Source organism: Coregonus lavaretus (assembly GCF_964263955.1).
Source record: "Coregonus lavaretus genome assembly, chromosome: 36".
NCBI classification, from domain to species: domain Eukaryota; kingdom Metazoa; phylum Chordata; class Actinopteri; order Salmoniformes; family Salmonidae; genus Coregonus; species Coregonus lavaretus.
The window spans coordinates 19717316-19741509 of record NC_140023.1 but is presented as its reverse complement, the minus strand read 5'-3'; the positions used below and the strand labels follow the sequence as shown (position 1 = coordinate 19741509).

At 46.6% G+C, this 24194-nt stretch overlaps 2 protein-coding genes across 2 annotated transcripts; both read left to right on the top strand.

Moving 5' to 3' along the window:
* Window positions 1-12505: 12505 nt before the first annotated feature.
* Window positions 12506-13513, top strand: LOC311110660 (hydroxycarboxylic acid receptor 2-like; the record flags this gene model as incomplete). The annotated part of the gene is made up of 1 exon (XM_084153199.1): window positions 12506-13513. The coding sequence occupies one exon, from the start codon at window positions 12506-12508 to the stop codon at window positions 13511-13513; it is 1008 nt and encodes a 335-aa protein (XP_084009325.1).
* A 1976-nt stretch (window positions 13514-15489) lies between these two features.
* Window positions 15490-20197, top strand: LOC311110779 (hydroxycarboxylic acid receptor 2-like). The gene is made up of 2 exons (XM_084153344.1): window positions 15490-15613; window positions 18325-20197. Exon 2 carries the CDS (start codon window positions 18420-18422, stop codon window positions 19428-19430), a length of 1011 nt encoding a protein of 336 aa, XP_084009470.1. The 5' UTR covers window positions 15490-15613; window positions 18325-18419; the 3' UTR covers window positions 19431-20197.
* Window positions 20198-24194: the final 3997 nt, after the last annotated feature.

Genomic DNA, 24194 nt, shown 5'->3' with positions numbered 1-24194 from the left:
GCCTCTTTGTGTCTATGTGTGTGTGTGTGTTTAGACCCTAGGCTAAACATTAAGCCAGTCCATGTTATCAGAGGCACAGAGCGACATCTCTTCTACAGTCTAAGGTCAGGGTAGGGTGCGGAGGCGGTGGGGAGGAGAGCCAGCCAGGTTTACCACTCACCTGGGCCATCAGGGACAAACAGTGTGTGTGTGCGTGTGTGCGTGTGTATGTGTGTGTGTGTGTGTGTGTGTGTGTGTGTGTGTGCATGCCTGCGTGTCACTATCACCAAAGTAAACTTTACTAAGGCTGTGGGGGTCCTTTCTCTACTGTCTCAGAGCAGGCAGCGTGAGTCTTTTCAGTTGAGCAGAGGGGAAGGGAGTGAGGGACATGACCTTATGGGAGACTGATAAGGATGGGCTAGCCCTGACATTATATATAAGTCCTCTGGAGTTACAGAGAGGATCACCATTGTCTGCCTCCCAGGCTGGTATAATGTGTGGTGTGTACATGTACATGGGATGGGAGAGTTGTGGGTCTGTGTTAATGTAGGATGTTTTACATGCAAGTAGGGCCTACACTCTTAGAAAAAAAGGTGCTTTTTTCTAGAAGCTAAAAGGGTTTGTCGGCTGTCCCCGTAGGAGAACCCTTTGAAGAACCCTTTTGGGTTCCATTTAGAACCCTCTCCACAGAGGAACCAAAAAGGGTTCCACCTGGAACCAAAAAGGGTTCTCCTATGGGGATGGCTGAAGAACCCTTTTGGAACCCTTTTTTCTAAGAGTGTAGTATACTGTACCCATTTACACAGTGACCAGGATATTGAAACAAATTGATAGAAAGCTGATCTGTCTAATATCTAACAATTTACATGTGTGAATTTGAAAAGCTAATGGAAGTACGCTTTTGAGACAGTTTGCATAATATATTTCAGTTCTGTGGCAGCACAGCTCCTTTACACAAACGACATCTCTTCTCCTCAAAAGGCTCTCAAAACATTGAAATTCAACTACTTTTACAGTAATTTACAGACAGAGAGAGGGGAATGACTTAGTGGTAATTGACTCCCACACAGTGAGTGTGGCCACCCTCCTAGGCCTCCCACAGTGTTTGCTGCTGCATGTGAGTGTGTGTGTGTGTGTGTGTGTGTGTGTGTGTGTGTGTGTGTGTGTGTGTGTGTGTGTGTGTGTGTGTGTGTGTGTGTGTGTGTGTGTGTGTGTGTGTGCGTGAGCTGGACTCTGGTCTCTGATTTTCCTACTTTATTACTGTCACACCCTGGTGTTGGGACTCATTATTGTTTATCCAGGGTGTGTGCAGTCTATGTGTTTGTGTTCTATGTTGGGTGTCTAGGTTGTTGTTTTTCTAGGTTTGTTCAATGACTCCCAATCGGAGGTAACGAGTGTCAGCTGTTCGGCTCGTTATCTCTGATTGGGAGCCATATTTATTTCTGTATGTTTTCCTGTGGGGTTGTGGGTTTTTGTTTCCGTTTTCAGTCAGGTTGACTGTGGACTTCACTAGTCGTGTTTCTTGTTTTTCGTGCTTACTAAATAAAGTACCATGTTCGTTTCACACGCTGCGCGTTGGTCTGCTCCTTCACACGATGTTGACAGAAAAACCCACCATAAGAAGACCAAGCAGCGTGTCAAGCGGCAACAGGACCCAGCTCCTAAGGATTCATGGACATGGGAGGAGATTCTGGATGGTAAGGGGCCTTGGGCACAACCGGGAGAATATCGCCGTCCTCGTGAAGAGCTGGAGGCAGCTAAAGCCGAGAGGCGGCGATATGAGGAGGCAGCAAGGAGGCAAGACTGGAAGCCTGTGGGTACTACCCAAGAATTTCTTGGGGGGGGGCTAAGAGGGAGTGTGGCGAAGTCAGGTAGGAGACCTGCGCCTACTCCCTGGACTGACCGTGGAGAGCGAGAGTACGGGCAGACACCGTGTTACGCAGTTGAGCGCATGGTGTTTCCTGTACGCAGGCATAGCCCGGTTCGGTACAGTCCAGCTCCACGTATCGGCCGGGCTAGATTGAGCATTGAGCCGGATGTCATGAAGCCGGCCCCACGCATCAGTCCACCAGTGCGTCTTCTCGGGCCGGCGTACATGGCACCAGCCTTACGCATGGTGTTCCCGGTTCGCCCACATAGGCCGGTGCGGGTTATTCCACCTCCCCGTACTGGTCGGGCGACGGGGAGCATCAAGCCGGGTAAGGTTGGGCAGGCTCAGTGCTCAAGGGGGCCAGTACGCCTGCACGGTCCGGTATTTCCGGCGCCACCTCCCCGCTCCAGCCCAGTATCACCAGTACCTACACCACGCACCAGGTTTCCAGTGCGTCTTCAGAGCCCTGTGTCTCCTCCACGCACTGGCTCTATGGTGCGTGTCTCCAGCCCTTTACCACCAGTGCAGACACCACGCACCAAGCCTCCTGTGTGTCCCCCGAGTCCTGTGCGTCCTGTTGTTGCTCTCCGCACTAGCCCTGAGATGCGTGTCCTCAGCCCGGTACCTCCTGTTCCGGCACCACGCACCAGGCCTACGATGCGCCTCAGACGGCCAGAGTCTGCCGTCTGCCCAACGGGGCCTGAACTGTCCGTCTGCCCAACGGCGTCTGAACTGCCCGTCTGCCCAACGCCGTTTGAACTGCCCGTCTGCCCAACGGCGCCTGAACTGCCTGTCGGCCCAACGCCGTCTGAACTACCCGTCTGTACAGAGCCTACAAAGCCGCCCGTCTGCCATGAGCCGTCCGCCAGATCGGAGCCGCTAGAGCTCTCCGCCAGACAGGATCAGCCAGAGCCTTCCGCCAGACAGGATCAGCCAGAGCCTTCCGCCAGACAGGATAAGCCAGAGCCTTCCGCCTGCCATGAGCAGCCAGATCCGTCAGCCAGCCATGAGCAGCAGGATCCGCCAGAGCCGGCCAGCCAGGATCCGCCATTCAGTCCGGAGCTGCCCCTCAGTCCGGTGCTGCCACTTAGTCAGGTACTGTTCCTTAGCCTGGTGCTGGTCCTTATCCCGGTGCTGGCCCTTAGCCCGGTGCTGCCCCTTATCCCGGTGCTGGTCCTTAGTCCGGTACTGCCCCTTAGTCAGGTGCTGCCCCTTAAACCGGTGGGGGTCATTTGGAGGAGGCTACATAAGCGGGAAGTGACTATGGTGGGGTGGTGGTCTAGGCCGGAGCCAGAACCACCACCGTGGACAGACGCCCACCCAGACCCTCCCCGAGACTGTATGCTGGTGCGCCCGGAGTGCGCGCCTTTAGGGGGGGGTACTGTCACACCCTGGTGTTGGGACTCATTATTGTTTATCCAGGGTGTGTGCAGTCTATGTGTTTGTGTTCTATGTTGGGTGTCTAGGTTGTTGTTTTTCTAGGTTTGTTCAATGACTCCCAATCGGAGGTAACGAGTGTCAGCTGTTCGGCTCGTTATCTCTGATTGGGAGCCATATTTATTTCTGTATGTTTTCCTGTGGGGTTGTGGGTTTTTGTTTCCGTTTTCAGTCAGGTTGACTGTGGACTTCACTAGTCGTGTTTCTTGTTTTTCGTGCTTACTAAATAAAGTACCATGTTCGTTTCACACGCTGCGCCTTGGTCAATTCCTTCACACGACCGTGACAATTACACCGCACACAAAACAAACAGAGGCTGTAAAAGTGGCACCACCATAGAGTTAACATCTGCCTATCAACACAGATACACTAATTTATTGCAGAGTATTTGTGCATGCAGGAAATGTTGTTTTGTACGTGTGAAAGTCTGTGGGTGCTGTCGTGTGTCCTTATTTATATGTGTGAAAGCATTCTATGTCGCAATATATGCTTCTTTCTATGCACTGTTAAATAGAGTTAGTGAGAATGGCAACATGAAAATGACTGATGACAGAGGACTGATATTGCCAGAGGACTTGAGACATCGCTGACAGATATTGCTGTCATCTGAACATTTCTAAATCATTTCCTATGGACTTTGGTCAGAGTACTGAACTTTGTTCAGAGCAACACAATCTGTTGTCGCATACTAGGGGATTTTTACCTTGAGATGTATATTGTTATATTATGACATTAATACTAAAAACATAGCACATTATTGATACACTGTTTTTTCTTATATTTGTTTCTTTTTCTTCAAGAATCAATGGCTATATTTAATTCATTTACAAGTCTAAAAACGAATGTACCAATCCCGGAATGCCCCTTTAAGACACCCAAACCCATTCTTGAGAAATTGAAGTGTGACTGGTCTTGTATAATGTACGTATTTAGCCTGAGAGGACAATGGACAATGCCTTATTGGAAGTGATGGACAGGCGAGTGTGAATCTTCCTCACAAACAACACAGCAATGAGCAGTGAAACATGAGGAGATCATATCTATCAATACTGTGACATGTGAGATAATGAAGTGGTCCCCTGTCGCTGCTATGAGCTTAGTCACTATTCTCAGCCAGGTGCAATCCATGGACTGATTCATAGACTACAGTATAGCGGGATCCGAGGGGAATTAGGTTGAAAAGGAGCTTCTGGGTTGATACATTATATGTTGCTCATATGTCATGACTCATTGGTTATAGTGGAACTGTATGCCTCAGGAAAAAGTCTTCCCCCAGTTGTATGCCTGGTTTTTTTCTTATGAGGACAGCACACTTCATCTTCTCTTATCTTAACGTCTATATCTTGATTCACTGGTATTTTGACCAAAATCCCTTATTGCTGTGAACAAGCAGTTTCATGTAAAAAAAAACAGATAATGTGTGATGAGGTGTGAATGAAGGAGTCAGGCGCAGGAGGTAAAACACTGAAGTCCAGAGTTTATTCTGTTTACATAAATAAAACGCACCAAGCGTCAAAACGAAACTATCACAAGGGAAATATTCCACCTTGGCAATAACAAATGGAAGAGTAGCTCAACCGAGCTACTTGCTCTCACAAAGAAACAATCACTCACAAAGACAAGGGGAACAGAGGGAACACCTATACACATACTAATTAGGGGAATGAGCACCAGGTGTGTGTGATTGACAAGACAAGACATGACAAGTGGAGTGATGAGAATGGGATCGGCAGTAGCTAGTAAGCCGGTGACCACGAATGCCGAAACCTGCCTGAACAAGGAGGGGAGGCAGCCTTGGCGGAAGTCGTGACAGTACCGCCCCCCCCCCCCCCCCCCCCTTGACGCGCGGCTCCAGCAGTGCGCCGACCCCGGCCTCGGGGACGGCCAGGAGGACACGGAGCAGGGCGAATCGGATGGCGACGGTGGAAATCCCTCAACAGGGAGGGATCGAGGATATCCCTCCTTGGGACCCAGCACCGTTCCTCCGGACTGTACCCCTCCCACTCCACGAGATACTGAAGGCCCCACACCCGACGCCTCAAATCCAGTATGGAACTTACCGAGTACGCCGGGGCCCCCTCGATGTCCAGAGGAGGTGGAGGAACCTCCCGCACCTCAGACTCCTAGAGCAGACCAGCTACCACCGGCCTGAGGAGAGACACATGAAACGAGGGGTTAATACGGTAATTGGGGGGAGTAACAACCTGTATGTAACCTTGTTTATCCTCCTCAGGACTTTAAACGGCCCCACAAACCGCGGGCTCAGCTTCCGGCAGGGCAGGCGGAGGGGTAGATTCCGGGTCGAGAGCCAGACCCGATCCCCCGGTACGAAAACCAGGGCCTCCCTGTGGAGGCGGTCAGTATTTGCATTCTGATGACGCATGGCACGCTGGATGCGAACGTGAGCAGCGTCCCAAGTCTCCTCCGCGCGCCGAAACCAGTCATCCACCGCAGGAGCCTCGGTCTGGCTCTGGTGCCACGGTGCCAGGACCGGTTGGTAACCCAAAACACATTGGAAGGGTGTTAGGTTAGTGGAGGAGTGGTGGAGAGTGTTCTGAGCATAACCTGCCCATGGCAGGAACACCGACCACTCCCCCGGCCGGTCCGCAGGAACCTACCCACATCTTGATTCACCCTTTCCACCTGCCCATTACTCTCGGGGTGAAATCCAGAGGTCAGGCTGACCGAGGCCCCCAGACGTTCCATGAACGCCTTCCAGACTCTAGATGTGAACTGGGGACCTCGGTCGGACACTATATCCTCTGGTACCCCGTAGTGCCGGAAGACATGAGTAAATAGAGCCTCCGCAGTTTGTAGAGCCGTGGGGAGACCGGGCAGAGGAAGGAGGCAGCAGGACTTCAAAAAGCGATCCACAACGACCAGGATAGTGGTGTTACCTTGGGAGAGGGGAAGATCAGTAAGAAAATCAATACTAAGGTGAGACCATGGTCATTGTGGAACTGGTAAAGGTTGTAGCTTACCCGCTGGGAGGTGCCTAGGTGCCTTACTCTGAGCGCACACTGAGTAGGAGGAAACATACACCCTCACGTCCTTAGCCAAGGTAGGCCACCAGTACTTCAGGTAGCGCATTGTACGACCGATACCTGGATGACCAGAGGAGGGTGACGTGTGTGCCCAGTAGATCAGACGATCACGGATAAGCGCAGGCACATACTGCAGCCCAGCTGGACACTGCGGTGGAGATGGATCTGTGCATAATGCCTGCGCTTTATCCGCGTCCATCGCCCATACTACCGGCACCACAATGCATGAGGCTGGGAGTATGGGGGTATTGTCTCTGGGCCTCTCCTCTGTGTCATACAGCCGAGACAGTGCGTCTGCCTTCACATTCTTCATACCCGGAATGTATGAGAGTGTGAAATCAAACCGGGTGAAGAAGAGGGCCCACCTGGCCTGGCGAGGATTCAGCCTCCTCGCTGCCCGAATGTACTCCAGGTTACGGTGGTCCGTCCAGACGAGGAAAGGGTGTTTTGCCCCTTCGAGCTAATGCCTCCACATGGTAAAGGCTCGGACAACAGCCAGCAGTTCCCGATCACCAATGCCGTAGTTTTGCTCCGCCGAGCTGAGCTTCTTCGAAAAGAAGGCACAGGGGCGGAGCTTGGGTGGCGTGCCCGAGCGTTGGGATAAGCATCCACCTCCACTATGAACGGTAGTGATGGATCGGGGTGAGCCAGTACCGGGGCGGAGGTGAACAGACCCCGCAATCTACTGAAGGCCAAATCAGCCTCAGCAGACCAGCGAAGCCGGAACGGCCCACCCTTCAACAAGGAGGTAATGGGAGCTGCGACCTTGCCAAAGCCCCGAATAAACCTCCGATAGTAGTTGGCAAAGTCAAGGAAGCGCTGCACCTCCTTCACCGTGGTTGGAGTCTGCCAATTACGCACGGCTGAAATGCGATCTCCCTCCATCTCCACACCTGTGGTAGTAATGCGATATCCGAGGAAGGAGATTGACTGCTGGAATAACACACTTCTCTGCCTTGGCATAAAGATCATTTTCCAGCAGTCGGACCAGTACCTTGCGAACCAGGGACACATGCTCGGCGCGCTTAGAGGAATATACCAGGATGTCATCGATGTAGACCACCACACCGCGACCAAGCATGTCCTGAAACACCTCGTTCACAAAGGACTGGAAAATGGATGGAGCATTCATCAAACCGTAGGGCATCACCAGGTATTCATAATGCCCAGATGTTGTGCTGAATGCTGTTTTCCACTAATCCCCTTCCCGAATACGCACCAGATTGTAGGCACTCCTGAGGTCTAATTTGGTGAAAAAACGGGCCCCATGCATTGACTCAATCACTGAAGGAATGAGGGGAAGAGGATAACTAAATCGTACCGTCACCTTATTCAGTGGTCGATAATCAATGCACGAGCGTAAACCGCCATCTTTCTTCTTCACAAAGAAGAAACTTGAGGAAGCAGGTGAAGTGGAGGGACGTATATACCCCTGGTGCAGGGACTCGGTGATGTATGTTTCCATAGCTTCCGTCTCAGCCTGCGACAGGGGATATGCATGACTCCTGGGAGGTACAGAGTCTACCCGAAGGTTTATCGAGCAATCCCCATCCCGATGACGTGGTAATTTAGTAGCTTGCGTCTTGGAAAATGCGAGCGCCAGATCATGGTATTTGGGGGGATGCGCACGGTGGGGTTACCGTCTGGACTTTCCACCATGGTCGCACCAACGGAAACACCTAGACACCTACCCGGACACTCACGCGACCACCCCGTAAGAACCCGGTCGCGGCCCTCTGCGGCCATGAAGCTCCTGAGTGGCGCAGTGGTCTAAGGCACTGCATCACAGTGCTAACTGTGCCACTAGAGATCCTGGTTCGAATCCAGGCTCTGTCGCAGCCGGCCGCGACCGGGAGACTCATGGGCGGCGCACAATTGGCCTAGCGTCGTCCAGGGTAGGGGAGGGAATGGCCGGCAGGGATGTAGCTCAGTTGATGGAGCATGGCGTTTGCAACGCCAGGGTTGTGGGTTCGATTCCCACGGGGGGCCAGTATAAAAAAAAATATATTCACTAACTGTAAGTCGCTCTGGATAAGAGCATCTGCTAAATGACTAAAATGTAAATGTAATGAAAAATTTGGGTTGTGAAGGGCTAACCACGGAATACCTAAGACTACAGGATAAGCAGGAGACTCAATAATCAAAAAAATGATCTGCTCAACATGCGTCTCCTGTGTAATCATGGTGACTGGTACAGTAACCTCCTTAACCAACCTGGACCCTAATGGTCGACTTTCAAGTGCTCTGATGGGTAGTGGAATGGATAGGGGAACCAATTAAATGCCTTGACAGCATGCAAATGCCCATGAAAAGTTCCCAGCTGCGCCTAAATCGACTAGCGCTTACACTGGGAAACTACCAGGTGATCGGGAAAGGAGATAGATAAGGTACAGTGCGCTGCAAAGGGCTCTGAACAAGTTTGGGTGTTCGTTACCTGGGGTGATGCGTGAGTACACTGCCTACCTCCAGACCCAAAGGAACGTTGACTGCGATGTGAGGTGTATTGTCCCTTCGTGGCACTGTCGCTGTCCTCCTGCGCTCTCTCGACCAGCGGCTCCCCCCAGCTCCATCTGCTCGGGGTCAGAGTCGTCCGGAGTGGGAACGTGCAGACCCCTACCAGGACGTCCTCTGGCTGCTAGCAGATTGTCCAGCCGGATGGCCATATCCACCAGTTGGGAGAACGATAGCATGGCATAACGGCAGGCTAGCTCCCGTCGGATGTCCTCCCTTAGGTGGCACCAGAAATGGTCGATCAGGGCCCGCTCGTTCCATCCCACTGCCAGCGTCCGTAACTCCAGCGCGTAGTCCTGTGCGGTCCTCGTCCCCTGCCTCAGATGGACCAGTCGTTCACCCGCCTTCGGGTGATCGAAAACGGCCCGAAAGAGGCGAGCAAACTCCCCGTATTCCTCCATAGCGGCACCTCCCTCGTTCCACACCACGTTGGCCCACTCCAGGGCTCTCCAACAAAGGCAGGAAATGTGGATGGATACCTTCTCCCACTCCAGTGGCACCTGCCTGATGCTGGAGAAATACAACTCTAGTTGGAGCAGAAATCCCTTACATCGCGCTGCCGTCCCATCAAACGCCGGTGGCCGGGATATCTGGATCCCTCCATGGGCTGGGGTGTAGGTGGCTGGATCCGGTTGACCAGCTGGTCTCGATAGATCGGGTCCTCTCCTCTCCAGGCATTGTACTACCTGAAGAACCCGATCCATCGCTTCCCCCAAGCTGGCCAGCATCGAGGAATGCTCCTGGACCCTTGCCACAACTCCAGGCATGCGGTCATCTCCTGCTGACTCCATTCAGCAGGTGAGTGATTCTGTGATGAGGTGTGAATGAAGGAGTCAGGCGCAGGAGGTAAAACACAGAAGTCCAGAGTTTATTCCGTTTACATAAATAAAACGCACCAAGTGTCAAAACGAAACTATCACAAGGGAAATATTACACCTTGGCAATAACAAATGGAAGAGTAACCGAGCTACTTGCTCTCACAAAGAAACAATCACTCACAAAGACAAGGGGAACAGCGGGAACACTTATACACATACTAATTAGGGGAATGAGCACCAGGGGTGTGTGATTGACAAGACAAGACATGACAAGTGGAGTGATGAGAATGGGATCGGTAGTAGCTAGTAAGCCGGTGACGATGAACGCCGAAACCTGCCCGAACAAGGAGGGGAGGCAGCCTCGGCGGAAGTCGTGACATAATGACAATAATACCTCAGATAAAGCAAAGTCCCCCAGTCATGTGGAAGTACAGTGCCTTCAGAAAGTATTCATACCCATTGACTTATTACACATTTTGTGTTACAGCCTGAATTCAAAATTGATTAAATCGATGTTTTCCTCACCCATCTACACACAATACCCCATAATGACAAAGTGAAAACATGTTTTTTTAAATGTTTGCAAATGTATTGAAAAGGAAATACAGAAATATCATTTACATAAGTATTCACACCCCTACATTTTTTGAAAAAAGGGTTCCAAAAGGTTATTCAGCTGCACCCATAGGATAACCCTTTTTGGTTTCATGTAGAACCCTTTTTGGTTCCAGGTAGAACTCTTTTGGGTTCCATGTAGAACACTCTGTGTAAAGGGTTGTACATGAAACTCAAAACGGTTCTACCTGGAACCAAAAGGGTTCTACTTGGAACCAAAAACGGTTCTTCAAAGGGTTCTCCTATGGGGACATCCGAATAACCATTTTAGGTTCTAGATAGCACCTTTTTCTCTAAGAGTGTAATTCAATACTTTGTAGAAGCACCTTCGGTGGCGATTACAGCTTTGAGTCATCTTGGGTATGTCTGTATCAGCTTTGCACATCTGGATTTGGGGTTTTCTCCCATTTATTCTGGCAGATTTTCTCAAGCTCTGTTAAGTTAGATGGGGAGCCGTGGTGAACAGCAAACTTCAAGTCTTTCCACAGATTTTCAATTGGATTCAAGTCTGGGCTTTGGCTGGGCCACTCAAGGACTTTCACATTCTTGTTCTAAAGCCATTCCAGCGTTGCTTTGGCTGTGTGCTTGGGGTCATTGTCCTGTTGGAACGTAAATCTTCACCCCAGTCTAAGGTCATTTGCACTCTGAAGCAAGTTCTCATCAATGATTTGCCTTTATTTGGCTCCATTCATTGTTCCCACTATCCTTACCAGTATTCCAGTCCCTGCCGCTGAAAAGCATCCCCATTGCATGATGCTGCAACCACCATGCTTCATGGTAGGGATGGTATTAGACAGGTGATGAGCTGTGCCTAGTTTTCTTCAGACATAACGCTTTGCTTTCAGGCCAAAGAGTTCAATTTTTGTCTCATCAGACCACAAAATATTTTCCCTTGTGCTCTCAGTCTTTCACATGCCTTTTTGCAAACTCCAGGCATGCTGTCATGTGCCTTTTTCTCAGGAGTGGCTTCCGTCTGGCCACTCTCCCATGAAGCCCAGATTGGTGAAGTGCTGTAGAAACTGTTGTCCTTCTGGCAGGTTCTCCCATCTCAGCCAAGGAACTATGTAGTTCTGTCAGAGTGGTCATTGGGTTCTTGGTCACCTCCCTGACCAAGGTCCTTCTTGCCCGGTTGCTCAATTTGATAGGATGGCCAGCTCTAAGCAGAGTCTGGGTAGTTCCATATTTTATTAATTTCCCAATGATGGAGACCTCTGTGCTCTTGGAAACTTTAAACAAACTAGAAATTGTTTTATACCCTTCCCCAGATATATGCCTCATCACAATTCTATCTCAGAGATCTACGGACAATTCCTTGGACTTCATGGTATAGTTTCTGCTCTGACATGTACTGTCAACTGTGGGACCTTATATAGCCAGGTATGTTTCTTTCTAAATCATGTCCAAACAATTGAATTGGCCACAGGTGGACTCATCTCAAGGATGATCAAAGGAAATTGGATGCACCTGAGCTCAATTTGGAGTGTCATAGCAAAAAGGTGTGAATACTTACACTACCGGTCAAAAGTTTTAGAACACCTACTCATTCCAGGGCTTTTCTTTATTTGTACTATTTTCTACACTGTAGAATAATAGTGAAGACATAAAAACTATGAAATAACACATATGGAATCATGTAGTAACCAAAATATGTTTTATAAATTTGCAAAGATGTCTATAAACCTGTTTTTGGTTTGTCATTATGAGGTATTGTGTGTAGATTGATGAGGGGAAAAAAACAATTTAATCAATTTTAGAATAAGGCTGTAACGTAACAAAATGTGGAAAAGGTCAAGGGGTCTGAATACTTTCCGAATGCACTGTAAGACTCTCAGGAATGCATATTTGTCTTCTATTCCCTCTACAATGCCCACAAGCCGCACAGGACTCATTAGAACAGTGGACAAGACCTTAAATCAGACTGGGGGAAAATGAACATCATCAATGACACAAAATTATTGCCCGATGATCTTCTTAACTTCCCAATACCTTTCTGATGCATTTGAAGTGGACACAGCCATTTGCTGAGCTCTTACCCAAGCCCATTTTTTGTAACAAAGTGGTAGGCATATGAACAGACTATTGGTAGAAAACAGCTCTTTGTCTGTCTGTCTGTCTTGAATGTATTACCCTGGTAAATTTGACATTAATTTCTCACATTTGCATTGCTTGTGCAGATATCCCCAAGATGCTTTGAAAAGAAGTTTCCTGGAAGCAAAAACATAAATCTAATGATGGCTGAAGTAGCAACAGTAGCGTACATTAACTCTACTGGAAAACTGAACCAGTCCTTCCACTGCCTGTCCACTCAGGATCTGGTGGCCAACATACTACCTCCTGTCCTGATTATAGATCTCCTAGTGGGCCTGCCAGGCAACGGAGTGGCCCTGTGGATCTTCACCTGTCATCTGAAGACATGGAGGGCCAACACCCTGTTCCTCTTTAACCTGGTCCTGGCTGACTTCCTGCTGCTCATCTGCCTGCCTTTCCGCATCGACAACCAGTTCCGTGGGGAACACTGGGTGTTTGGTCAAGCTTGGTGCCGGATCAACCTCTTCATGCTCGCTGTCAACCGCTCTGCCAGCATCGCCTTCATGATCACCGTTGCCTTTGACCGCTACTTCAAGGTGGTCCACCCACACCACCGCATCAACCACATGACATCTACCCAGGCAGGATGGGTGGCGGGGGTCATCTGGGCGGTGGTGATCTCCCTGCGGCTTCCCCTGCTGGCCACCGACCTCCTCAAGCAGGAAGGCAGCATGTGCCTGTGTCGCAGCTTCAGCTCCAACACTGTGACTCCCCCGGCAATCCAGTTACACTACATGGTGTTCATCGGGGAATTCTTCCTGCCCCTGCTGCTCTTGCTCTTCTGCTCAGCCAAGATAGCCTACATCCTGCGCCAACGGCAGCTGGACAAGGAGCAGAAGGTGCGGCGGGCTATCCGGGTGGTGGGGCTGATCGTGACTGTGTTTGTGCTGTGTTTCTTTCCCGGCATCGCCACAAGGATGGTTTGGCTCTATATCACGAAGTTCAGACCCAGGGACGGTGTGTCTTACAACATGGCTGGGCAGCTCTTCAGTCTGTCTATTGGCTTTACCTACCTTAACAGTACCCTGGACCCGGTCATCTACTGTTTATCCAGCTCCATGTTCCGAAACTCCCTCAAGAGCTCCCTCAATAAGCAGGGCCTGGTGGAGATGAGGCTGAGCCGACGGGGAGGCATGACCAGCGATGGGTGAAGAGAGTGGAACCCACCTTCTAGAAGGCTCTAATAAGGAGAACAGGAGCAGATTTCATGGCTGTGAATCGAATGGAGACTAGACATTGGAATTTTACAGCTGTAATTAACAAGCCATATGTTGTGTTAAGAAACGTTCCGTAGCTACAGTATGTGGGATGCATATTTGAAATGACTGAATATCCATTAGTGCAAAACAAAGGTAGGAAAAAGAATGCCTTCATTCTACTGAATGGTTATTTTTATAACCGAATGATGTTGTAGAGTGCCACTATGTTTTTGTCTTGATTTACTGATGTCTGTCAAATATACCATCATTTCTTACCAGAAACAGTGTTTAGGGATGGTTAGAAATGTACAGAACGGGGACCTGGAGGAAAATGTGGGAGAGACATGCTTTTTCAATTTCTGTCAGGGGGAGGATTTATTATTTTCTAAATCAAGTCCAGGGGAGGGTCATGTAATTTTTTATTGATGACATTTCAGTATTTATCAGTGTTTTAGAATTAGTTGCTTAAAATGCCTTCAGTAGAATTCACACCCCTTGACTTTTTACAAATGTTGTTGTGTTACAGTCTTATTTTAAAATGAATTAAATTGTGAATATTTTTCTCAATGGCTTACAATTAATACCCCATAATGTCAAAGTGGAATTATGTTTTTCTAGATTTTTACAATCGAAATAAAAATGCAAAGCTGAAATGTCTTGAGTCAATAAGTATTAAACCCCTTTGTTATGGCAAGCCTAAATAAGTTCAGGAGTAAAATGTTGCTTAAAACCTCTTAAGGACCGGACCCTTTTTTTCTATTTTCGCCTAAAATGACATACCCAAATCTAACTGCCTGTAGTTCAGGACCTGAAGCAAGGATATGCATATTCTAGATATCATTTGAAAGGAAACACTTTGAAGTTTGTGGCAATGTGAAATTAATGTAGGAGAATATAACACATTAGATCTGGTAAAAGATAATACAAACAAAAAAACATGCGTTTTCTATTATTTTGAAATGCAAGAGACTATGAAATAACACATATGGAATCATGTAGTAACCAAAATATGTTTTATATTTGAGATTCTTCAAATTCCACCCTTTTCTTTGATGACAGTGTTGCACAATACAGCATAATGGCAAAGCTGTCCATTTTGAGCATAGAAAATACATTGTTTTATTCCCAGCTGTGTGTCTCTGAATGCTGTGCAGTGCAGCTGTAAGCATGGAAAGTGAGGCTGGAAAATACACAGAAGTGAATGGGTGTGTAATCTGTGAATTAAAACTGTGAACATCATTTAATTTGAAAAATGGGAAGTCGCAATTTAGAGTGAAAACACTGTTTCTCTCATTTCAGCAACAAACATGCTTGAGAAGTTGAGAAACTGTAATCTTGCAAATGCATTACGCCACTTACTTCACAGAGCAGGTATTGGTTCTCAACTACTATTCAGCGTTTCCCAAACTATGTGGGGTCGCCAGATTTGAAAATGGGGTCATGAGAGAAACAAATAAATGAAACATAAACAATTGTCAGTAATCGCAATGCAGTTGTAAGAAACAGAGTGGTTTCTGTTTTCTCCCTACAAATGTGACTATCATTTGAACCGTTTAAGCAACAAAATATTATTACCCCCATCACTGAAAGATACATTGTAGAATAATAGTGAAGACATCAAAACCATGAAATAACACATATGGAATCATATAGAAACCAAAAAATTGTTAAACAAATCAAAATATGTTTTATATTTGAGATTCTTCAAATTCCACCCTTTGCCTTGATGACAGTGTTGCACAATACAGCATAGTGGCAAAGCTGAGCCAGAGGACATTGAAATTAGGGTTTGGTTGTGATTGCAATCTCCCTGAATTGGCTCATAGATCACACTGTTAGTGATGTCACGCTGGCTCTGGCCAGCCCTCAAAGGAAGTCAGTCTTAAAGTGACTGTCTAAAGACGCTCCTCTCAAAACCAACAGAAAAGCCTGAACATTGGAAACACACAGGAGAGGAGATAAAATCGGTTGAGGACATTCAAAGTCACCAATGGGAGCATAGACTGCTCTTCAACCCCAAATGCAGTCAAACTGACCCCAAACGCTCAACTGGTGAGTAGTGGATATGTGAAAAATTATCATATATACAAATATGAGAAACAACATATTTCAAAACAACATATTTCAAAACAACATATATGTTGTTTTGAAATATGTTGTTTCGAAATATGTTGTTTCTCATATTTGTTTCATGTTTCTCATCAATTGTGTTTCTCATCAGAAAGGCTATTTCAGCAGCTGTTTCATGAAAAATGCAGTGTTTACAAGCAAACATAGCAAGTATTTTCATTGAAAATGCACTGAGGGAGGAGTCCATTTTGAGCATAGAAAATACATTGTTTTGCTGTGCAGTGAAGCTGTAAGCATGGCAAGTGAGGCTGGAAAATACAAAGAAGTGAATGGGTGTGTAATCTGTGAATTAAAACTGTGAACATAATTTAATTTGAAAAATGGGTAGTCGCAATTTAGTGTGTAAACACTGTTTCTCTCATTTCAGCAACAAACATGCTTGAGAAGTTGAGAAACTGTAATCTTGCAAATGCATTACGCCACTTACTTCACAGAGCAGATATTGGTTCTCAACTACTATTCAGCGTTTCCCAAACTATGTGGGGTCGCCAGATTTGAAAATGGGGTCATGAGAGAAACAAATAAATAAAACATAAACAATTGTCAGTAACCGCAATGCGGTTGTAATAAACAGAGTGGTTTCTGTTTTCTTCCTACAAATGTGACTCTATCATTTGAACCGTTTAAGCAACAAAATATTATTACCCCCATCACTGAAAGATACAGTGTATTCGGAAAGTATTCAGTCCCCTTCCCTTTTTCCACATTTTCTTACGTTACAGCGTTATTCTAAAATGGATAAAAAATAAATTTTCCTCATCAATCTACACAAAATACCCTATAATTACAAAGCGAAAACAGGTTTTTTGAAATTTTTGCAAATGTATTAAAAATGAAAAACAGAAATACCTTATTCACATAAATATTCAGACCCTTTTCTATGAGACTCGAAATTGAGGTCATTTGCATCCTGTTTCCATTGATCATCCTTGAAATGTTTCTGCAACTTGATTGGAGTCCACCTGTGGTTAATTCAATTGATTGGACATGATTTGGAAAGGCACACACCTGTCTATATAAGGTCGGACAGTTGACAGTGCATGTCAGAGAAAAAAAAAAGCCATGAGGTCGAAGGAATTGTCCGTAAAGCTCAGAGTCAGGATTGTGTCGAGGCACAGGTCTGGAAAAGGGTACCAAAATAATTATGCAGCATTGAAGGTCCCTAAGAACACCATGGCATCGATCATTCTTAAATTGAAGAAGTTTGGAACCACCAAGACTCTTCCTAGAGCTGGCCGCCAGGCCAAACTGAGCAATCGGGGGAGAAGGGCCTTGGTCAGGGAGGTGACCAAGAACCTGATGGTCACTCTGACAGAACTCCAGAGTTCCTCTGTGGAGATGGGAGAACCTTTCAGAAGGACAACCATCTCTACAGCACTCCAACAATCAGGCCTTTATGGTAGAGTGGCCAGACGGAAGCCACTCCTCAGTAAAAGGCACATGACAGCCCACTTGGAGTTTGCCAAAAGGCACCTAAAGGACTCTCAGACCATGAGAAACAAGATTCTCTGGTCTGATGAAACCAATATTGAACTCTTTGGCCTGAATGCCAAGCATCACGTCTGGAGGAAACCTGGCACCATCCCTACGGTGAAGCATGCTAGTGGCAGCATCATGCTGTGGGGATGTTTTTCAGCGGCAGGGACTGGAAGACTAGTCAGGATCGAGGGAAAGATGAACGGAGCAAAGTACAGAGAGATCCTTGATGAAAACCTGCTCCAGAGCGCTCAGGACCTCAGACTGGGGCGAAGGTTCACCTTCCTACAGGACAATGACCATAAGCACACAGCCAAGACAATGCAGGAGTGGCTTCGGGACATGTCTCTGAATGTCCTTGAGTGGCCCAGCCAGAGCCCAGACTTGAACCCGATCGAACATCTCTGGAGAGACCTGAAAATAGCTGTGCAGCTACGCTCCCCATGCAACCTGACAGAGCTTGAGAGGATCTGCAGAGAAGAATGGGAGAAACTCCCCAAATACAGGTGTGCCTAGCTTATAGCATCATATCCAAGAAGACTTGAGGCGGTAATCGCTGCCAAAGGCGCTTCAACAAAGTACTGAGTAAAGTGTCTGAATACTTACGTAAATGTGATATTTCCGTTTTTTATGTTTCATAAATTTGCAAAGATGTCTACCAACCTGTTTTTGGTTTGTCATTTTGAGATATTGTGTGTAGATTGATGAGGGGAAAATACCAATTTAATCAATTTTAGAATAAGGCTGTAACGTAAAAAAATTGGAAAAGGTCAAGGGGTCTGAATACTTTCCGAATGCACTGTAATACTCTCAGGAATGCATATTTGTCTTCTATTCCCTCTACAATGCCCACAAGCCGCACAGGACTCATTAGAACAGTGGACAAGACCTTATATCAGACTGGGAGAAAATGAACATCATCAATGACACAAAATTATTCCCCGATGATCTTCTTAACTTCCCAATACCTTTCTGATGCATTTGAAGTGGACACAGCCATTTGCTGAGCTCTTACCCAAGCCCATTTTTTTGTAACAAAGTGGTAGGCATATGAACAGACTATTGGTAGAAAACAGCTCTTTGTCTGTCTGTCTGTCTTGAATGTATTACCCTGGTAAATTTGACATTAATTTCTCACATTTGCATTGCTTGTGCAGATATCCCCGAGATGCTTTGAAAAGAGGAAGAGGCAGACTGTGTGAAACACACCCATATCTGAGGTTTCCTGGAAGCAAAAAGAATACTCAATCTAATGATGGCTGAAGTAGCAACAGTAGCGTACATGAACTCTACTGGAAAACTGAACCAGTCCTTCCACTGCCTGTCCACTCAGGATCTGGTGGCCAACATACTGCCTCCTGTCCTGATTATAGAGCTCCTAGTGGGCCTGCCAGGCAACGGAGTGGCCCTGTGGATCTTCACCTGTCGTCTGAAGACTTGGAGGGCCAACACCCTGTTCCTCTTTAACCTGGTCCTGGCTGACTTCCTGCTGCTCATCTGCCTGCCTTTCCGCATCGACAACCTGTTCCGTGGGGAACACTGGGTGTTTGGTCAAGCTTGGTGCCGGATCAACCTCTTCATGCTCGCTGTCAACCGCTCTGCCAGCATCGCCTTCATGACTACCGTGGCCTTCGACCGCTACTTCAAGGTGGTCCACCCGCACCACCGCATCAACCACATGACATCTACCCAGGCAGGATGGGTGGCGGGGGTCATCTGGGCGGTGGTGATCTCCCTGCGGCTTCCCCTGCTGGCCACCGACCTCCTCAAGCAGAAAGGCAGCATGTGCCTGTGTCGCAGCTTCAGCTCCTACACTGTGATTCCCCCGGCAATCCAGTTACACTACATGGTGTTCATCTGGGAATTCTTCCTGCCCCTGCTGCTCTTGCTCTTCTGCTCAGCCAGGATTGCCTGCATCCTGCGCCAACGGCAGCTGGACAAGGAGCAGAAGGTGCGGCGGGCCATCCGGGTGGTGGGGCTGATTGTTGCTGTGTTTGTGCTGTGTTTCTTTCCCGGCATCGCCACAGGGATGGTTTCGCTCTATATCAAGAAGTTCAGACCCAGGGACTGTGTGTCTTACAACATGGCTGGGCAGCTCTTCAGTCTGTCTATTGGCTTTACCTACCTTAACAGTACCCTGGACCCGGTCATCTACTGTTTATCCAGCTCGATGTTCCGAAACTCCCTCAAGAGCTCCATCAATAAGCTGGGCCTGGTGGAGATGAGGCTGAGCCGACGGGGAAGCATGACCAGCGATGGGTGAAGAGAGTGGAACCCACCTTCTAGAAGGCCCTAATAAGGAGAACAGGAGCAGATTTCATGGCTGTGAATCGAATGGAGACTAGACATTGGAATTTTACAGCTGTAATTAACAAGCCATATGTTGTGTTCAGAAACATTCCGTAGCTACAGTATGTGGGATGCATACTTGAAATGACTGAATATCAATTAGTGTGAAACAAAGGTAGGAAAAATAATGCCTTCATTCTACTGAATGGTTATTTTTATAACCGAATGATGTTGTAGAGTGCCATTATGTTTTTGTCTTGATATTCTGATGTCTGTCAAATATACCATCATTTCTTACCAGAAACAGTGTTTAGGGATGGTTCGAAATGTACAGAACGGGGACCTGGAGGAAAATGTGGGAGAGACATGCTTTTTCAATTTCAGTCAGGGGGAGGATTTATTATTTTCTAAATCAATTCCAGGGGAGGGTCATGTAATTTTTTATTGATGACATTTCAGTATTTATCAGTGTTTTAGAATTAGTTGCTTAAAATGCCTTCAGTAGAATTCACACCCCTTGACTTTTTACAAATGTTGTTGTGTTACAGTCTTATTTTAAAATTGATTAAATTGCTAATTTTTTTCTCACTGGCTTACACATAATACCCCATAATGTCAAAGTGGAATTATGTTTTTTTACAATTGAATTAAAAATGCAAAGCTGAAATGTATTGAGTCAATAAGTATTAAACCCCTTTGTTATGGCAAGCCTAAATAAGTTCAGGAGTAAAATGTTGCTTAAAACCTCTTAAGGATCGGACCCTTTTTTTCTATTTTCGCCTAAAATGACATTGTCAGTGTTGATGTGGATGCGGTTGAGGAGTCAGACGCAGGACGCATAGGCTGAGTCAAACAAGACTTTACTCACTGTATAAACAATACAAAAAAAGGACCTCAAAACAAGGAGGCGAGCGACAACGCAACACAGTGCGTCACTATAAACAAAGTCCAGAGTACTGCACAGGTGACACCAACGGACAGGCGGAAAATAACACACAAACTAACGACCACAACACCTGAAACTTATAGGGCACATAATCAGACACAAACGGACACAGGTGTAACAGACAGACCCAACCAAACGAACATCGAAACATACAACGGTGGCAGCTAGTACTCCGGGGACGACGAACGCCGAAGCCTGCCCGAGCAAGGAGGAGGAGCAGTCTCGGCAGAATTCGTGACAGACATACCCAAATCTAACTGCCTGTAGTTCAGGACCTGAAGCAAGGATATGCATATTCTAGATATCATTTGAAAGGAAACACTTTGAAGTTTGTGGCAATGTGAAATTAATGTAGGAGAATATAACACATTAGATCTGGTAAAAGATAATACAAACAAAAAAACATGCGCTTTCTATTATCTTTGAAATGCAAGAGACTATGAAATAACACATATGGAATCATGTAGTAACCAAAATATGTTTTATATTTGAGATTCTTCAAATTCCACCCTTTGCTTTGATGACAGTGTTGCACAATACAGCATAATGGCAAAGCTGTCCATTTTGAGCATAGAAAATACATTGTTTTATTCCCAGCTGTGTGTCTCTGAATGCTGTGCCGTGCAGCTGTAAGCATGGAAAGTGAGGCTGGAAAATACACAGAAGTGAATGGGTGTGTAATCTGTGAATTAAAACTGTGAACATTATTTAATTTGAAAAATGGGTAGTCGCAATTTAGTGTGTAAACACTGTTTCCCTCATTTCAGCAACAAACATGCTTGAGAAGTTGAGAAACTGTAATCTTGCAAATGCATTACGCCACTTACTTCACAGAGCAGGGATTGGTTCTCAACTACTATTCAGCGTTTCCCAAACTATGTGGGGTCGCCAGATTTGAAAATGGGGTCATGAGAGAAACAAATAAATAAAACATAAAAAATTGTGTCAAGTGAATTTCTATCTCTAATTCAACCTAAGCTTGAATCATTACCAGAGGTTGTAAGGCTCTGGTTTTAATCATCAATGATTCAAGGTCCACAACTCACAAGTCTTATCTGTATTTTTATTCATGGAGAGAGCTCTCCCGCTAAAAACACATACATTCTGTTTTTATACTTCTTGACAAACAAAGGCACTATGCTCCTCCCACCTTTAGGTGGCTTTCTTAAACAGTTCCCGCCTCCTCCTTTACCCTTGAATGTTTAGTACCCCCTCTGTTAGTGGGTTGACACTACATGATCATTCGAATATCGTATACACATATCTACTGTATTTGGGGTGAAATCCTTTAGTCATTATTTTTAATACACAAATTAATCTATCAATCCACCCTTTTGACTAAATGGTTTCATCTTCAGGATAAATGTATTTACAAACATGTTTAATCTCAGAGATCAGTTCTATTTATCTACTTCCAATCATAGGTCTTCTTTATAGGATTTTCCCTATGACCTTCATACATCAGAACCAATAAACGTTTCCTCCAATTGCGGTCTTTCAGGGTCAAAGTCGTCGTTATCCCCCAAGCCTGGAGGATCGTATTTCCCGCTCTCCTGGTCAGAGTCCGGAGTCGGTCCATCTCTTATCATTTGGTGAGATACTGCATTCACCAACGCCTTGCTCACCAATCCTCGGACACAGGGAACAAGACAACAACCACATAATACAAGAATTCCCATACAAACACTGACTGCCCCTAAGATGGTTGCTGCTATGGTTTTCCATTTACCAAACATGGTATCAAACCATCCTGTCCAAGATGTACTAATTCCTGAGTTTTCAGCCCATTCTTTACTTAGCGCAGTTAATCCTGCAAGAGCTCTGGTCACCGTCCCCTCCGGTGCGGTGTTGTTAGGGATAAATGTGAAACAATGGCCCCCCACCATTTTACAGACTCCACCCCTTTCTGCCAGCAACATATCCAGAGCTAACCGATTTTCCCAGGTCATAAGTGAGGTGGCCGATAATTGCTCGGAGATCCCCTTTACTGCATCTCTAGTCTGGTTAATAAATCGTTGTTGGTTGTAATAGATATAATTAATCCAATCCACATTTTTGTTTATTGTCACCCACCAGAAAAATGTTGTGGTAAACCCCCCTGGGGATGCCTATACCATCTATCCAAATGGGGCTATTTCCTTCCTGACCTATATTCCTTTTCCTTCTGATTATTCTTCCTGTCACTGGTCTTTGATGACTAATTCTTACAGGCTGGACCAACAATACTGGTGCACAAGTACCCACCCATCCCTCTGGTAATGTCTGCCGAATGCTCCCTTTTTTAGTGCATGCCCACCACACATCAGTCAGAGGGATGGTTAGGTTCCTAATTTTTTTCCTTCCTTCCTTATCTAAATCAGTCACATTAATTATCTCCTTACAGCCATCAAAATCACCCAAGTTACGGGTGCCATTTCTATGTCTGTAACACTGGTATTCGCCAGGAGTTAAAGTGAATCTAGGTGGGCTGGCCGAGTATGTCAATTTTGCCAGCCCAATCCCTGTGCAATTGGGCTCTTTTTGATTGGACCCCGGGTCTAATACACAGGGAAACATTGCCTTTGGCATTGGGGCGGTCAACATTGTTGGTCGCCCAATGGAGCATGCATAACAATTGGTCTCCCCCAAGGCCCTAGCGGTGTATTTCATCCACTTTAACCAGAGATTCTCATCAGGGACCCCCTCCACTTCCCCATTGTTCCATTCTTGGAGGAGAAAATCTTTCATAGTGGACGGGTTAGTCAAATTGACTCCGTCATCCCTTGACTGATTTACTCGGTCTATTGCCATTAATGGATTAATGACAGTACCTGCTCCCTCTATATCTTTTGACTCCATTAAATATAATCTTAGACAAGTATCCCGTCCGTATACGTCCGCGCAAGCCCAGTAAGTTCTTTTCATGTCCTCTTTAGTGACCTTTACTATCGTTACTACCATCTCCGTGGGGATGTCGTTATACCTTCTTATCCTCCATCTGGACGTCCAGCCCCCCCCCGTCTCATATCTCCTACCCCCAGTATGTCTAAATACCTGAGCCCAGGAACAATCCGCTCAGGGGGCTGAACATAAATACAACGGGATCTTATAATCCCATGTTGCTTGCTTATCCGCTCTGATAAGATCCCTAATCATAATTTTGAATCTTACTCCCCACCCTTCTCTGACTCCTATTTTGTAGATCACTCGCCCTTGATGGTCAGTATGTCGGGTCGCTTTCCCTTTATTTCTTAATAATGGTAAGGCCATAGCGTAATTGGTGCGAAGTGGTGGTGGATTTTGACCTACCACGACTATTGCCGAGACTATGATGCAGCTCAGGGTCACCCATATACCTAAAAACCGCCAACCCTCTCCTGTCTTGAGTCCTTCTGCTCGGTACCACCCCATACTCACACCCTAGGAACACACTACAGTGATGATAGGTCTGGGTAGGAGATCTTCGTTGACAGAGGTGACCCCCGGACCCTGTGGCCCAGTTCCGCTCGTCAACTCTGCGTGTGCTAAGCGGTGCTTGTATGTGGTCCTACCTTCTTGCAGTGGGTAACATGGACCCAGGTTCCTCTCTCTGCTATTCTAATGGCAAAGGCGGTGACCAATAGAACCTGGTAGGGGCCTTCCCAACGGGGCTGCTTCCAGTCTTTCTTCTTTAGGGATTGTATCCACACCCAGTCTCCGGGTTGGATAGAGTGGGTTACCCTCTCCTTTAGTTCTCCTGTGGGGCACATAATCTTGGACATACGTGTTTGGTTAATGAACAGTCTTCTCATATGTCCCACCAACATCCCTTCT

What these genes read in the sequence shown, in the direction of transcription:
- LOC311110779 (XM_084153344.1), top strand. Translation starts at nt 18,420, where the DNA reads ATGATGGCTGAAGTAGCAACAGTAGCGTACATGAACTCTACTGGAAAA.